We start from the raw sequence: 18,308 nt of genomic DNA on the forward strand, positions 1-18,308 counted from the left end.
GGGGGGGGGGGGGGAGCAGGGGACACGGGTTGTGGTCCTTACAGCATGATAGGGACACAAACACACCAATACAGACAGAGCATCCTGACATGCAGGTTCACAATCTGTGAAGGGTGCCTAGCACTATTTTAAGGCCAAAACTGCAGTCCCTCAGGAGTAAAGGAGACCTGTAATTTTGCCTTTGCGTATGTGAAGAAAGGAAAACCTAAGGTTGAAGCAGACATACCTTATGGAAAAGCTGGGGTAAGAAGGGCAGGTGAGTAGGCCTAAGACTGGGCTGAAACCTATGGATTAGGTGAGGAAAGTCTTTCCTGTAGAGTGATCATACACTAGGAGTCCCGAGACGCACACTACGTTCTAGTAAAATACCCATATGATAGCTTAATAAAGCATCAGCCTGTCACTTAAAACACAGCCTTGTGTCTGTCTTCTATCACCTGCATGACCAGATCATTAGACTAATGCCCCGTTCATGTCAACAGGCTTACAAATCACATGCCTTTGCCTAGGAAAGTACTTCGTATTCTTTAATTGCCTGTGGTCATTATTCAAGAGCTAAAAGCATTCGCTTTTTCTCAGAGACACTGCAATTACTCACTCAGAGCAGGAACTCATTGTGGGTAGTTGCAGAGCCAATGAAGGATTTTAATGGGTTTTATTCTGCAGCCCAAGCAGTAACAGAGAAAGCTTTTGTTCGCTTGACTTTTGTGCTGTAAGTCTGCAGAAGAGGATGTCCCTCCAGCACTGGAAGTTAATTTAGCTGCTTCTGTTACCATTCAATCCTTGGCCCCTGTTCTGAAGCTGCCAAGACAAATACCACCTGTGATGACCATTCTCATAAAGTTGTTGTGTAACGAGTGATTTGAAATGTCTGTCTCAATTTGTCAGGGAACATGTGGCAATCCAAAGGCTCTAATAACTAAGACATTCAATGAGATTTTTTTTGTCCACAATGTCTATGTAATATAGTATGCCTTCACAATTTTGTTGCATTTGAACTTACACAGGATCAAGGTCATTCTTCATGATGTGATGAATCCAAGCTCACTTAGAAAAGCATATATGCAGTTCAGCTGAAAGAAGCTAAAATTAATGGACAACTTGTACAAATATTGCTAAAAAATTAATGCTAAAATTATTCCTCAGTTACTACAGCAACAGCAGGAAAAAAGAGTCCCTCAACTACACACAAGGAAATAAGCAAGCAGATCTATACTTTAAGTAGGGAAGTTAAAAATGGCCTGCACAGGGTACCACAGCAGAAACATCTTTCCCACATCTTGAATGCTAAGTCAGAGGCTAACTACAGCAGTTTCAGTTCATGAGGTGATCAAGTGTCACAGAATTCGATCAGTCAGGCTCCAAAACACAACAACGTTATTTATTCATCACCTCAACTATCTGCCCTGATTGAAGATGAACTTACCACACAGCCTCTCCTGCTAAAATTAATGGAGTGCAAACAAGAAAATTAATTTCATAATGGTTTAGGCTTCATGTATTCCTGAAAGAGAAAACCCTAAGTTTGTTTAAAGATTAATTTGGAGATTCACTTCCACAGAATTTCACCTTATACCCTCATATATGCCGTGGAGCAAAACTCTTATTAGTTGCTTTTCTCTACTGGTATGACTTTTATTAAGAAAGGGAAGTTGGAGACAAACATTTAGAGACCATTGCTGTCCTAATGAATACAACCAAAGGCATGCACTGCATGGGAAATTATAATACAAACTATTGGTACAATTAGGAATTTAGATTGGCAGACTTTCAGAAGAGAAGTAGGTAATAGGAAGATAATCAATGACAACCATCACAGCATAAGTTCAGGTATATTTTTCAACCAGCAGCAGCTTTGCACCCTCCTTTCTCCCTCTACAACTTTGTTAATGTGCAAAGTAGACATTCATTACAATCCACCAGAAAAGCACTTTTTATCTGGCAGATAACAGAGAAAAGGAAACAGAGAAGAGGGGAAAAAAAACAAACAAACAAAGAAAACTTCCTCTCTCCTCATCCCACACTGTAAGTTAGCATTGGCCCAAAAAGAAGGGGAAGAGAAGAGAAGCTAAGATAGTGTAAGCAGAAAAGGAAATGCAAGACTAAAGTAAGTATTACAGATTGGGCAGGCTCCCTAAGCTAGCCCATCCCGTCCCCAACACAGAAAAGCAATTTTGAACCACGTACTGGCCTCTTTAAAATACACTGAAGCATGCTAAGGATTTAATTGTACTTCACAGCTAGCAGATTTTTCACAGCAAGCTGGTTTCCTGGTCCCACAAAGGAAAGGTGGGAGCAGTTCTCTGAACACTTGGAATAAGCAAGATACATTGGCCACCAAGACTTGAAGTTGAGCTATTGGCTAGTTTATATTTTATTAAAGTGCCTATCTTTTCCAGCCTAAGAACAGCTGTAGGCAGAGTCTAATTATACGCACAGTTTATACACCACATGGTAGCATACTTGAGAGCTTTAGTTCTGAATACACACATGGGTCAATGGCGCCAGCATTTTTAAGCAATGCAACAAGGGCTTTCACTTTGTTCTACTATAACAATACTTACTAAAAATAGATTTCCCAATTTGGGTTGATTAAACATGAAGTTTGGAAACATCTATTATTCACATCCAAATGGCTTTAGAAGAGGAACTGTGGTGGCACTGTCTGCCACATCACAGATTATCTTTTCTTTACTGTCTTGACTTTCAGGGTTTGGTTAGAACAACAAAAAAATGTCATACACACATCCAAATGCCAGAAAGGTTCACAGCATTTTCTCACCTATAAAAACACTACAGTCCAAGGAATTCTGAACTTCAGCCATTGGATCAGATTTCTGAAGACATGTAAGGGGCCTAAAATGAGATGGCCACATTCTCAGACTTACAAAACATCTAGGCACATTGCTTTTTTTGTGGGGTTTTTAGATGTCTGTTTTTAGTGTTAAAGTGCATAGAGGAGTCTGATGGTAGAAAATACTCACAAACAGTCATGTTTCATTTAAACTGAAGATCTACTCTGCCAGCAAATGGAACTGACAGACACAGGGGAAGAAGTGCAACTGAACTTAATCTGTTCAAGAGCCTCACCTTCTCTTTCCTCTCTAAAAGAAATTCCACCAGTAAAGCAGGGCCACACTCCATCCTATGCAAGAGCTTGGCTTCTGCTTTCAATTACTCCACTTGTGTATGCATTCCTAATGCGCTTGCCTTCACAGTATTTATATATATCGTGCCTAAATGTCTGTCTCACTGTTGCTTATTCTCACAAGAGAAGCTGGTTGTTGTTAGCGTTCTTAAAATCCATTGTCACAATGAGGTTCCCTTCTGGCACTTTCCAGCTGGATGCCTTTGGGTTAATCCTCCATTCCAGTGAGGGATGGATGGAAACCAACAACCTCTGAGCACACCTAACAAAAGCTGTTCCCCCCAAGCAAATGAAGACGAAGATCCATCCTCCCTGGGACAGACTAAACCCAAGTAACGAGGGGTTTCAAATAACAGGGCTAGGGCCAGAAGAGAGGCTAACGAAGACAACCAACTCCAAACTGTAGTCTGTAACATTTAATTGAACATAACAGAGACTCTTCGATAGTCAGGTAATGACAGCTGGGGGTGTGCAATATGATGGTAGGACCTGGAGCACCGGTGGCTGATAACATGGCAGCGGTTTGATTTGAGGAGACTTTCTGATGTTCTCTAGCACAATGAGCATGTCCATGATCAGGATGGAATAGTACTGACCATACAAATATATTCCCTCAACTCCCTCTGTTGTGTGCTGGAAGGTCCTTAAACTGTACACATTAACAGAAAACAAAATAGACTAAGAGACAGGATCACTGCAGAGAAACCAAGTAACAAAACAGGGTCACTACATGATAAGCATATTGCGTGGGAACAGAAAAGCTAAAGATCTGACAGCACGAGATAGTAAACACATCAAATTCTGACTGACAGTTCAGAAAGCACTTCTCACAGGTTCAACTTCACTAACATTATTCTTGGTTTATAGCACTTGGAAAAACTAGAAAAAGGAAACCACTAATTACTGAAAATGATATTTCTGAATGGAGCCACTCCTAAAGGGATGAGGATAACTGACAGAAGGCAGAGAAGTACTGTAACGCTGCTGTAAGATTGTTACTGAACTCTCAGTTCCCATACGCACTCACCAAGATGAGAGATTATCAGTGGAAATCCCAAAGCAAGGGTTATTTTAAAAACAAAACAAGATTTCCTCAGTTTTGAGCCAGCCCTCACAACATAGTTTTGTCTTTCTCTTTCATGATTTTCCATAAGTACATTGGAGAAGATCTAATCCTTTAGATTTTCCACATCTTGTTTGCTGTTCAAATGGAGACTTCCAACATTCAGTTATAGTAAAAATCAAGTTTTAGACGAGATGAAAAGCTTCCTGTTAACATCAGTGGTGTTGGTTCAGATTTGTGGTGCACCATGTTGGAAGTGATGTCTCACGACTGCACATATTTTAAGGTACCCACAAGGAAGAATCCTTGAAAATTACTCTCAATTTTATTATGTCAATTATGTCAGATTATGCACCATCCTTTAAAGGAGGAATGGGAGGGGATTAATCTTTATGGACACCCCAGTGATCTTTGCATAGCCCATCCTTTCCTGACATCACCTAAGACTATCAGCATGCTCTCTGGTGGAGTTGCATTGTGAACTAGGAAAGGACCAAGCAGTGAGTGTAAGCCCTGAGATTTACTCAGCCCAAATAAGTCAGGCACCCTTACCTGCTTAAAGCAGGAAGCAGCAAACCTTCAGCAAGTGACTCAGAACACCCTTGCAGGGGGACACAATGTCATCCCTGAACAGTCTGGTTTCATTCTTATATTATCCTTGAGCAGAGTGTTTTTTTTAAAGGAATAAAAGTCTAAAAAGTCATCGTGGTAGCAGTGAAAACATTTTTGTTAGACTTGGCCTTGACCTCTGTGCCATACTCCAGGATCTTTGCAAAAGGCTCCTCTGACCCTCTGCTTAGGATTTTCGTTCTTTGCATTCCTTTCGCTAAAGCTTAGTCAGAATTAAAAACTACAAGCCCTCAGGAATCAAGTATGCATGGATTTGAATAAATTGCTACAATAACAAGACAGTACTTTGTAGATGTTGCCATTATAGTCTCAGACAATGAAACAACAGCTGCATGCGAACATGACAGAGAGACTGACTGCTCCTTGCATCCCTCTAAACCCTATCAGCCATATTCATGGGGAAACTGAAATTCCATCAGCATCCGTCAGCTGAAAAGCACTGAGCAAGATTCACAAGGTGTTGGGCCAGAACGCTTAACCTTGTACAGACCTTAGCGACACTCCTGAAACTACTGCAGTAGGTAAAGCTGAAAGCTGAAGCAGAAACCTTTTTTTCTTTCTGCGAAAACTTTTACCGGGCCAAACCTAAGGCCTCCAAAGTTTTTCAAAGGAGTAAAACTAAGCAAAGAAAAAATGAGGGTAAAAAAGACTAAGGTTCACACTTTTGGTCTGAAAGAGGCATAAGAGGGGATTAAAGCTAGAATTTTATCACCTCCAAGCTGAGTGCCTAAGTGAATGATTTGGTTGCTATTTGCGTGCTTGCCTCTTGCTGAGGACAGGAATTCCACCCTGCACACAAGAAACCTTTCCCCAGCCAACAGAGTAATGGTATCAAAAACATTCTGGTTGCAAAAAACTAGCATTATCACACTAAACACTTTTGTGCAAAATTTTCATGGGTATCTACTGACAAAAACGTATCTTTAATAGCACTACTATAAGTCACTGCGACTAAAAAAAAAAAAAAAAAAGGCATCTCTAAAAATTGGTTGCTGAAGCCTGCAGCACTAAATGACTTACCAGGGGAGACCAGTTACTAGAAATAGCAGAATTTTCTGTTGTATATAAGAACTAATAGCTATCCTTCAATAACCACCTCTGTATCCCCAAAATTTCACTACTTAAGTTGTGAGAGCCTGCTTATATTCATGTACTTGAGAAGCCATTTCCACAAGCCCCCTAAAAAAGGCCCAAAATGTTTTTTGACCTTTCACTTCACTTTCCACATCCAATAGCATTAAACAGTAACTGTGGCAGTTCACTATATAAAAAAGTATCAGTCTTCAGGCCCCTGTACCTGTTGCCAGCATACATCACACCTGTTTCTATTTCAAGTAGAATGCAAGTATAGGAGTAAATGAGGTTCTGCTACTTGCATCAGACAGGATACAGCTCTTCTTACTTAACCTGAAACTCACAGGGTCAGTCACAGGGTTAACAAGTTGGATTTTCAATTTAAAACATGAAAGATCTTATTTTCAACAAATGGAGACCATGAATGATTACAAAGGAAAAAAATGCATTTGTTGTCCTAAATAGAAAGGTATGTTACGCAAAGGCTTCTCTTCTCTCAACTAAACATTTCAAGAAATGGGAGATATCATTACATCAGGAACATATGGCTAACCCAGAATCTGTTTCAAGTTTGCACGACGCATGCAAAACTGAAATGAGCTGTACTTTATTAGTTTTATGCAAAGTCAAAGGCCGTGAAGGGAAAGGAAATAAGTGAAAGTTCACACCCTGGACAACAGAATAACGAAGGGATAGCAAAAACGGCTAGGCTCTGACTGCATGGAGCTCAGGATGAGCTAACTGCTCTGCTGCAAACTGCAGTGCACAAGTACCCTAAAACAAGGACTCCAAGAGCCGAAGTTATTAGAATGGGGAAAGAGTCAGTCACAAGGAGAGTACATTCAGCCTTCTGAAAAACGGGGACAGTATTTCTAATTTACTTCATATTTCAGATAGAAGTTCAGCAAGACCAACTGAAAGCCTTTTATGAGGATTCCTACAGAGCATTTACTGTTATAGGAAGTTATTGGCAGCTGACTGCCTTTGAAAAATACCTTTTTTTTTAATTTTCATGTAAAATCCACTGGATCCATTTCCTTTCCACTGCATTCACATCAGCAGTTGAAAAACTATTTTAGTTTAATTTTAGTTTAAAAGCTGCATCTACCACCCTCAAAAAATAGCACCCAATAACTGGTAACAGAAAACCTTTCTGGAAAATCCTCTCATCATTAGTAAACAGCATGAGTGATCTCAAGAAAATCCTATGTAATTTAGTCCAGGATGCTGAGTTTCCGGAGAAATTCCCAAGCAATGTGCTTTTGATATCAAAACTCTACACTTCTTGTGACAGCCCTATAATTTCATTTGATTCATTAATTTTCATTCAGCTTGCTATAAGTTTTGTACAACTCCTTTAATATTTCAGGTCCCTGCTCCTGCACGTTTGGTGGTTCACTCTGTAGCACAAGTCCATCCCAAGACCATCCTTGCTCCTTAGACTAATATCAAGGGTTTTGCACAGGAATGACAAAACCAGAGCTCTGCACACTGCTATTTTCACTTAAGGTCCCCCTAGCTGCTCCATAAAACGTGGAGTTTGGAGCAAGGCCCGAGAAGTCAAGCCTACCCAGACGTGGTGCTTCATATCCTCACCTACCAGGACTGAGGGAGCAGCTCTTTAAAATACTCTGTTGGTACATCAAAGGCAGGCCTTTCACTGACGGACAGGTGGGGAATTGTATTTATATTCTAGCAGCCAGTTATTCAGTTCTCAAAGATCATCGCAGACAACAAGTTTAAGATTCCCACCTTAGCATTCAAATCTACTGTTCTTTCCCAGGGTTTTGCTAAGATCCTGCGAGCAACTGAACGCAGTTTGGCATTGCTTAAGCCGCTGGGTAAGAGCATAACAAGGTCTAGAGGATAAAAACTGCACACCAGAAAGTTCAGGACTGGATAAAAATGGCAAATTTTCATCTATGAGTATAGTTAACGACTAGAACAGATAACCAAGGCATATCAGGGCTGTACCATCACTGTAATCTAATAAATGAAGGCAGCACATCATCATACATTTCAGAGAGCTCTTCCTAATTGAGCCATGAATCAACACTGGAACAGGAGTTACACTGGGTTCCGCTCTCTGGCTTGATGTAGATGATCAAGTTAAAAAAGTAACAATACTCTCTCTGGATCTGAATATCTACTGACTTCATTTACAGGAATGTAAGGGGCTTTTTGCTCCACGTGGCCCAGCAGCTGAGGCACCAAGGCAGACAATGCTCTTAAAACAGGAAATGAAAATCTTTCTGCAGAAAAGAGGCTGCTTCTTTAATCAAACCTCTACTGAGTCAAAATGTTTTTGACTACCCTCAATTTAGCACAAACATCAAGATCTCAAAATAGATCATTCCTAAGATTATTACAAAGGTCAATGACCCTTCTGAGGACCATAACTGAAAACTCAAGAGATCATATTTATTGATACACACTGCAGAACTCACAAATACATGGGAATAAAACTGATGTTTTCTTTTAAGAAAATAAGGCAGTGGATTTGCTGCATTGAAAACAGAATCTGGAGATGAGAAAAATCCCATTAGTCTATACACTCGCTCTCTGAGCGAATACAGATTACCCCTCTTCCAACAGGTTTTCTGCTCTTTTGCAAAGTCCACCTTTGAGCAACAACTGACACTCAACTGTGTTTGAAATTAGTTGTTGTGTTTTATGGGACTCTGTCCTTGTTGATGTCTAGAAAATACTTGTCTTGCCATTTCTTTCTTGCCTATTTTAAATAAAATTTTTAAGACATCTTACTTCAGCAACCTAGTTTGTTCTTTTAGGAGCTGCCTTTCTCTCTTGCTCTCTTTTTTAACCTATTCTACAAAGTATTTCCTTTAAGTTCTTCGGGCCAAGAGACCTGACAAGTTGTCAGTCTTCTAATGGAGCTGCACAAGAGTTTGCTGTTACAAAGAAGCTGCAGTAGCTAGAAGTTAACATCTAAGCCTAACAGAATAGGTAGAACTTCATGTATCGACAGCTGTGTATACTCCATCACTATAGAGATATAGATAACTTTTCTGAATACATTTAAATTTACATCACGTTTCTTAATAGAAATTACATTAACATATATTAGAAGTCCTGAATAAGTATTACTAGCTACAGATATACACAACTTGCAAAACTCATGGAATTATTATACTTCAGAAATAGCTACCTACATATGCATTCACGTTGGGTTTGTTTTCTTTTTAAAGAAAAGGGTACACATTTTCCAAACCTAAGTGCATCTGTGTGAGCTGATGTGTATCCATTTGAACACGCAAAGAGAAATGCAACTTGGGAAGGACTGTCTTGGAAATGTTCAGCAGCACCAGATCCTCACTGCCTGCTTACACATCCCCTCTGCTTACAGCTGGGAACAAACCTGCCTGCAGCTGTGCTAAAGCTGCCTCTTGGGACAAATCCATCAGCTCTCGCTGGCCAGAGAGCAGATCGTCACCTGCTTTCAGGTGTATACCAACAAGTATTTCTCCAAGGCTAGTTCACACCTCTTTAAGACCCCTTTACTGTACAGAGGCCAAGTTTGAGTCCATAAACCCCCCCAGGGACTACTACTGTTGATTTGCAACTACACAAAGGAGATATCTACGGCTAAAATACTGTGCTGACTCAGTGAATTTGCCAATTCCCGTTCATTTATGACTTTGTATTAACGATGCTCCATCAGTGCGGGTTTCCTAGCTTCACCCTTGAGAACTCACTTCCTCAGTAAATAAAAAAATAATACCCCCCCTCCCAAAAAACACCTAGGAGTGACAGTGAAACTGCCACAGGAGACTATACTTGGAAGACACCTCCTGTAATTCGCAAAAGCACAGAAAGAACACGACATCTCACCCAGGCGGCACTTTCTCCTCCCATCTGCAGCTCAGACGATGCCTACCCAGGCACTGCTCAAGTTAACCGCAGGCAAAGAAGAAAGCAAGACAGACATTTTCGTTGGATGCACCTAAACAACAGTTGCACTGTGAAACAGAATGTTAAAATGCTGATTTTTTCAGCCACCCACATTTCAAGCCGGAAAGATGACCTTCAAATCTAACATAATACTGGCTTTCTAAAGCACAACAGGCTGTCAGGTATAAGGTGACTTCCAAAGATAATAAAAAGGAATTAACGAAAACAAGATCCTGTATCACTTCCGAAAGGAAAAATTACACAGAATTATCAGAAATCAGATTTCATGTCTTCACACGGCATCGGCTTGCTCACTTCATATGTTTGCTTTCTGTCTTCTGGAAATAACTATACATCTATTGCTACCTCTACCTGCATCTTCAGTAAATGGAAACGCTGTCTCTGCCAGATCCTGAGACATTTCAAGACTATCAGAGCAAGAGAAAGCTGTTATACTTAACAATAAAATATTACAAGGGAAAGATTCTTGTGTTTGATGATAATAAAGAATCAATGAAAATTCACTGTCCTTGACTATAATAGCTGTGCATATTGCTTCTTTTTTCCCTGCGTGCCTGCAGGCATATGATGCAGGTTGGCAGAGTTCGGACATTTCCCTACACTCATATTAATAGTTAATGACTTTCAAATTTAATCATTTGGGAGCAAGGCAATGTACACGCACACTTACTAAAGCATATGTGGTGGAGTTACTAGCATTACTAACAGGAAGTGATCACGCTTCGGAAATACCAGAGCATCCACAGATGATTTACACATGTAAGGAGATGTTACTTCTTTTCTTAATTCCCATCACACATGGTCACTCCTAGATAAAATTCTGACAGATAATCTCATTTTTCTGCAGTTTGGTTCTAGTCACACCTCAATCACATCCAACATGCAAATGTCACGGTGTGATTTCTGGTGCAGAGTGGACAGAAGCCAATGCCAGAACGTAGAGCAGCTTGGTGTTCCGAGGACCCACTAAATTCACACCACAAACTGCAACCTGGATCTCCCATATTAGGGCTACGAACATGGGCTCACTGCCTTGTCTTGTCCTCTTCTGCTAGTTCTGCTACATTCTATAAATAAGTATTTATTAGGTTTGCAATTAGAACATTCTTCAGGATCAGGAATCCCAGGTTCAAATACTATGCTAAAAATATGGGGGAGGGAAGGAGGGCAGCAAAAAAACCAAAACAAAACCAAACAAACAAACAAAAAAACCCAACAAACCACCACACAAACAGGAAACAGCAGCAACAAAACCAGAACAGCTCCAACAGGAGAAGTTTGGAGACCAGAGTAGCCCCACATAATGACTAGGATGCGAGAGAAGGTTGGAAAAACGGCATTGAATTCAGGACATATTTCAGCACCCGGCACTGTGCAATTTGAGGATAACGTGGTCTCTACAGTGCTGTACAGTGTTCCATGCAATACAATATCCTACCTCCCCATAAAAAAAACAATGAGTCCCGACATGCAAACATACTGGCAGATGCAAAACACTACAAAACAGACCGAGATTTGTAGTTCTAGAAACTCAGGTCTGAGCAGTCTAGCTAACACCATCAGGAGCTATGCAGTACCATGACAGAGAAGGCAGAATTAGTTTGCTGCGTCTGGCTTAGAAATATTTTTATTGCGATGGCTGCTTTTCAAACTTCAAACTATCAAAATATGTACAGTAAAAGACAAGCCTCATTTCCCATACATTATCAATTATGTCATATTCACAAAATATTCATACTAATGTATAATTTGTAACTATGCCACGTTTTATTTAATTAACCTACACTATCAAGGATAATTTAAAGTGGAAACAGCTAGCAGGGCCCTCATATGAAACTGGAGCTTTGATTTTAACTCATACAAGAACCTTCATCAGGAACAGTTACCTCAAGACTGAATCCTTTTCTTAAACACATTCACCTTAATGCATACTGTGAGGCTTGATGAAATGGCATGGCCTGTGCCACGCAGGAAGCTAGATTAGATGGGGTTTATATCTCTGAGAGCTCCCTGTGCAAATCCACATAACCATAGACCACCATCAAAAATGTAGTAGGCATGAAAAACACAAGTGTGACAGTATTTGAGTATCTGCACAAAGGTAATTCACAAACGTGTCCATCTCAAAGCTTTTTCCTGAAGGCACAAACATCTGACAAATGATTAACACCTAGGACTGTGTACTTCTGTAGGTTCTAGCACAAGATCTCTCTTAACTTATTGGCAGAGGCTCAGATCAGCCCTGAGCTGAGAGGCAGAGTTATTTACTCTTCTCATATGGCACTCTGGAGATTTACAGCACTAAAGGGAACTAAGCACTAAACAGGGAAAATAGATGAGCATTACGGAGCAGTAAATTACCACAACAGAAGACCCAGGCATCAGGCGGTCGTCTATTCCACACTACAGACAGCAGCATTTTCAGGCTAGAGGTCTTATGGGATTTTGAATTTGGGAAGACACAAAGCTGGGATACTCCCGATTTTAAGAAGCAAAAAAGTAAGCAGTACCTTGTTAAATACAATGTACTCTTCTGCCTCAAGGAAGCACATCTGACTGATTTTTCCTACTTAGTTTACAGTACTCTCCCTTAAAAAGGCCCTGATGGGAAAAACTGGCCTGGTGAGAGAAGCTTTAAAAATAAACCTGATGGGGGAAAACCACATTAATTGCCAAGGCCTGAAACAATTCTGTGTTCACTGCAAACAGAATCCCAAGTTCCATATAGACACAGACAGAGAGATTTGTTTCTTTAAATGTGAGACAATCCTGCTTGTACTCTCTCATTTTTCTACTTCACCTCCCATCCTATCTTCTTTCACTTACCAAGGGCTTGGTTTCATCTTCATCTTTGAAATAGTAAAGCTGGTCCCCCTTGAGAACAAACCAGCGCGTGTGCCAGGTCTTGACAAAGCCTCCTTGCTTCCGTAGCCACCCACACTTAATGGCACCGTGCCGTCCTTGGCTCGGCAGGGGAGTCTCTGCAGAGCCGTTGTGTTCATCCATATTGGGACCGGGCAACTCTCCTGCTGAGAAAATAAGAGGAGAAGTAAGAACCAGATTTTTACCCAAGCAATAACCTTCTCTTTTCAATATAGCTGAAGAACAAATACGCTCCGACTACAAAGGTGTGCTAGAAAGGCATTTACCATCTGCTTGCTTAGTCTCATACTGGCACCAGTCAGCTAAGAGATTATTATTTTTGTCATTTATAGTTGAGTAATGAAACAAGTCGTTTAACAAGAAGGCAAGCAGGAAGGCAAGAGGGAAAAGATTTTCAAGCAGTGTGGCATGTTTTCACAGGCAGTAAGCAAAACATGAACTGTTACTTCAGATGAGTTCTGCAGGATTTTAGGAAGCAACAAAGAATGAACTGATCATATGTCTTCATGACAAGAAAAGCAGAGTGCTTCCTGCTACTAGACCTCTTCATTTAATACTCCCTGTCTTTACCCCACCAGAGAGTAAGGCTTTTGATAAAGTCCTTTTAATGGAATAGCACACAGTAAATACAAGGCTAGTTGCACATCCCATCATAGAACTAATCCCCTGATCAAAATAGGTGCATGTCCAGCTATGCTCATTACAGACACTTTGCAAATCATGCAAAATTCTGGTGCGTCAATTCAAGACATAAAAGTGTGTCAAGTCTGGAGCTTAAGCACAAAATTAAACTGTTTAAGTATCATGTGCCTTGTCTGTCTTGTGAAAACTATACTTTTTACTCTCTCCAGAGAGTCATGAATCTTCTAGATTGATTTTCTACATGCACTGTGTAGACATGTGACGAATCTTCAGGGTCAAAAGGCTCTTCCTGACCCCTGAGAACTTCACCGGAGAACTTCTTTGCCTAGTCAGGAACTTGCACAGTTGTTAGAGCTTGTGAAAGCTTGCTTCAAAGGCAAATTTATTTAAGAATAAAGCCATCTAGACATTGCAAGCAGGGAGGCATCTCCAACAGAGTGTCTGGACCAGAGCTTTCTCTCCTGGCTTTGGCAAAACAGATCTGCGAGTGCAAGTCTGGCACTTGTGCCCTGGTCACCCATACAGAAAGTATACCTTTAATTAACATACTAACAGATAGCCCCACTGCAAAGTTATGTGGTTAGCTTTTTAGGAAGATTAGAAATGGGAATATAAAATAAATCATTAGAAGTAAGAACAAATTCATTTGATAGACTAAATCATCCTTCTGACAGTGTAATAAAACATGAGTACTTGGTCTAGCTCATGTTACATCATTATGAAATAAATTACAGTGTAATACAGCAAGAAGAAATAAGTCAGAGAATAACACTCCAGCCAGGAATGCTTTTCAGCTCATTCTTCCTTTGGTTCCTTTCTTCCCATCTTTCACACTTATCCTCCTTTGGAATAACTTCCATAGGTGCCATCTCCGCTGTGTGTTAACACCTTCTACTTGTAATACCTGCAGCCTGCTGTCTTCCCTTCTTGGGCCCTGATCCTGGAATCGGATCTACACAATTAAAACCTTTAACTCGTCTGCCCTGTGCCTCTGAAGTTAATGGGCCTCAACACAAGTGCAGAGGTCTCATCGCAAAGTGCCAATTGCAGGACCAAGACTTGAATCGCTTTGTACTCTTACAAAAACGGGAAGGGGCGGGGGGGGAAGAGCTTTCTCTTGCCTCTTTAGAGTTTAACTAGAGTCATTTAAAACACTTCCACAGTTAAGTTTGAGTAAGGAGTCCCTGCAAAATGTAAGAACGTGTCTGGTCCTCAGCAGAACAAACAAGGATTTGCTTGTGCCCAAGTTTACAATTAAATCTTTCCAAGAACCAACCAGCTGATAAACCCACACCGACAGAGGGGTTCTGTATCATCAGAGTAAATGCCCAGAAAAACCACAGCTCTGGGGCTGCAGGGTATGTTAGATAGATACTGCAGCCAGTTTCCAAACTGGACCTTGCCACGCTGCAACTATCTTCTTCAGATCTAGAGCCACAGCTAGGGATTTAGCTACCTTCAGAAAAATTAATAGCCTGGTTATTCAGTGCCTTGCTTGTACGTTGTGTCTGCTCACGCTTCACCAAGGTTGGGGCTCATACAAGTAGTTTTTGTTCACTTTGCACTGTTCTACATAACTACGAAAGCACCAAGCAGCAGCCAAGAAGCCTCCAAAACCTTTCCACCTTATCCTTGGATGGCCCTGCACTCTCACTTAGCTCTTCAATGAGGATAGGTTAAGTGAAACTGTGCAATTAGAAATGAACAGATAGTCTCCAAATTCATCTGTACTATGGTGGGGTTTACAAAACATACTTGTAACCTACCTCTGCTTATCACCTGATGTGGTGAAAGTGCATCAGGAATGGGAACAGACTCATCTGTATTAAATGAAATCATTCTACCCAAAAGAAAATCTACTTAACTCATAATCGGCAACTCTTCAATCCAAGCAGAAATCCCTTGGACACTGCCCGTTTTCAGCTGGGCCAGAGTAGCAGCCCACCAATTCACATACTCAGGAAGCAAATCAGCATGTATTTCGAGGAAGGCATTGAGAACAGAAGGTAAGTTACCGCAGCTTAACTACAGAAGAAAACCATGACCTTCAGCCTTCCCCTGCTCCCTGTTGCACAACTGCAGAAAATCCAGGCTCCCAACTTCAGCTAATCCCCATTCCATTAATTGCTGGGTCTCTGCTGCTGGGGCCAGCTTCAGGGTAGATGTGTGTGGTGGGGAGAACAACAAATGCAGAGTTCAAATACACTAATTATTCGTATTACTGCAGTGTTAGATGAACCATGTCCTTATCATGCTTGGCACCACAAACAAGAATGTAAACACCAGTCAAAACGTTAACCACTTGGATGAAAGGCTATTCTGCATTTCTTTCCCCCAAAGACACATTTCACTGGTGCTGACACCAACATATGAACAAAGCATTTGGATTTGAGTTAGTCAGCAAGAATGTTAATCCATCTGCATCTCTTCACCTGATAATATTTACATTTTAAATTACTGACACAACACCACAACAAGTGAGCTGTGGGAGAGATGACTTCTAAGAGCAGTAAGTCCTCATAGGTAAAATATGTCATTTCCTTTAAAATAATGTAGCACAATATCCTTGGATGCTTGCTATGTAAATTTAGTTCTATTATTTCATTCACTGATTTAACTCTCTTCAGCAGTGAAAAGTCCAGCCACCTCACTGGTATATGGTAAGGGAGTTGTTATATTTAGTCACGAGACAAGTTTGTTGTTTTCCATCTCTCCTTTCCTTTCAGAATCTGCCTACTACAAACCAGACTTTGAATCAGAAATTCCAACAGCTGGCTCACTTTCACTGGCTGTTTTTACAGCTGTTTCAACATCAAGATCATAAAAACAGATTGCAGAAATATCAGGGTGCTGGCACTGAAGCAGAGAACAGCAAGGTGCAAACAGTATGTAAACACCACAAGACAAAGTGTGGAATTATATCAACACACTCCGAGTCCTCTTGCTCTCAGGAGACCAGGTAGAAACCCACGCGCTTTCAAGCACTAAGCGAGCATATTCCTCAAAGCCTTCTTCGGAACAGGAAACACAACTTGTACTTTCTGCCAGAGTCAGTTCCACTGACTTGGCCACATTGCAGTTTAGGTAGTCGCTGGAACGGAACAAGTCCTACATGGTCCATTCATCAGGGCTCTCTGTGGCCAAACTCTCCTGGCCTTATATGGACACTGGGAGTGCAAAGTAAATAAAATGAGAAGCGTTCCCTGACACACTGGTGATACACCTCTTACTCTTAGCCCGTAGACCCCACCTCCACCTGCTGACCTCAACCCAGCCCTTATTTTTTCCCAAAATAGCACCTGTCCCATTCACAAGAGTGTCTAGAAACCAGAAAACATTTTGCCTGATGTGGAAGGGCTGTGCCAGTGTTGCACAAGGAAAGCAGGGAAGTGTTTCTCCTCAGTTACCGCTCACTGAATGTTTGAAATATGGAATTGGGAAGCTCCCCCAAGTCCCAGCACTCTGCCAGGAAACTGTCAGAGAGAGGGTCATTAAAACACAACAAATGCACTTACAGTGAATGTTCACAGGCCTGCACCAAGACAATACTTTTGGCAAGAAACCCTGCTGGTCTGGAATATGTTTTTATTCCCGCCAAAATTTCTCGTGGGTAAGATACCACATTTCCAGTATGCAAAACATCATCTACGTTCACTTCCAGTAACCCTTCTCCTTTATCCTTGCCAACCCTCAAATGCTGCATCAGGTCCTTCGCAGCCAGGGATCAGCCTGGCACGACACGGGTCAGGAAGGAAAAGTCACCGAGCCCCTTGCCCAAGAACTAGACTCCTCCAGCCTGTCCCAACAGCCTGTCTCCAGCTCTAATCCCTTCCTCTCCTGGAACAGTGTGCCCCACAGCACTTACCTCTCTCTCTGTCAGGCACATTAAGAGATAGCAGCAAAAGGCTGCAGTTTCACATGGACAGTGGGCTTGTTTCATTGATGAATGTAGCAGCTATATATACACATCATTCATAAAAATCTTTGACAAAAGAGTGCTACATAAAAAATTCAATTACTTAAGTACTGAAACATTTATGTGAGCAGACATAAATCATTTTCCAAGTGATGTCCAACTCTGGTTCCCTTTCTATTTGTTTTCAGTGAGCTATACAGACTATAAGTGCCAAAGTCTAAGGTTATCAGCATCTTTCAGCTACTGAGCGTTGTCTTTCATCAGTCAGATTCCTTTCATTTCCTTTCGATTTAGCCTGGCTCAACAGCAACTTTGTAATACCGTTTCATATCCAAAAAGATTGTCTGCAGTCATCTTATTTGGAGTATGTCTCAAGAACCGAATCTCCACAACATAAAGGCACACATTTGTGAGTGACTGCTGTGGGAGGTGAAAGATCAACCTATTTCTTACCATCAAGCACTTCAAATCAGTCACCGCTGATCTGGTGCATCAACAGCACATTACACATGGAAGTAAAAATGATGTTAGAGGTTTAAAAAAAAAATTGAAAAGGCAGTTGACATTCTGCTGATGTTCATCAACCATTTTGAGATGCATATTGCAAGGAGCATCTCTCAAGTTCTGCCAATACAAGGACAGATTTTAAAGCATTCCTGTACTGTTCTTATGCAAAAGCTGCAGCGCATTTGCCAGTAGCTCTCCACTGAAAGTCTTTAGAATACATGTTAAACTATTTATACAGAACCAGAAGAGGAAGGTCTGGTTCTTTGCTTGAACAGATTAGCAGCCTAACAGAAAGAGAGAAACATAGGTGGAAAAACATAACTTTTATCCAGAATTTGTCCTGAGACATCTGAGTAATCTTTTCTACCACTGGCAGCACTGCTGATCACAGATCCATATGGCTGCTCTGGATTCCTCACTCCCATTTTTGTCCTGTCAGGGACAGTCTGAAAATACCTTGCTTGAGGGAATTTCACTCCTGTAGCCTAGATCTTTTTTTTTTTTTTTTTTTTTTT

At 41.0% G+C, this 18,308-nt stretch overlaps 1 protein-coding gene across 2 annotated transcripts in view; it reads right to left on the bottom strand.

The window, feature by feature from the left end:
• Positions 1 to 18,308, bottom strand: part of ARHGAP24 (Rho GTPase activating protein 24) — a 244,367-nt gene that overhangs the window by 192,931 nt on the left and 33,128 nt on the right. Inside the window, exon 2 of one of the 2 annotated variants that reach the window (XM_026068474.1) lies at positions 12,672 to 12,871. In XM_026068474.1, coding sequence (XP_025924259.1) covers positions 12,672 to 12,851 — 180 coding nt within the window. In that variant the 5' untranslated portion in view covers positions 12,852 to 12,871. Of the gene's footprint in view, positions 1 to 12,671; positions 12,875 to 18,308 lie in introns of both variants that reach the window. The other variant, XM_026068473.1, reaches the window with a different exon arrangement.

The sequence above is a fragment of the Apteryx rowi genome, unplaced genomic scaffold, assembly GCF_003343035.1.
Source record: "Apteryx rowi isolate R43461 unplaced genomic scaffold, aptRow1 scaffold_270, whole genome shotgun sequence".
NCBI lineage: Eukaryota > Metazoa > Chordata > Aves > Apterygiformes > Apterygidae > Apteryx > Apteryx rowi.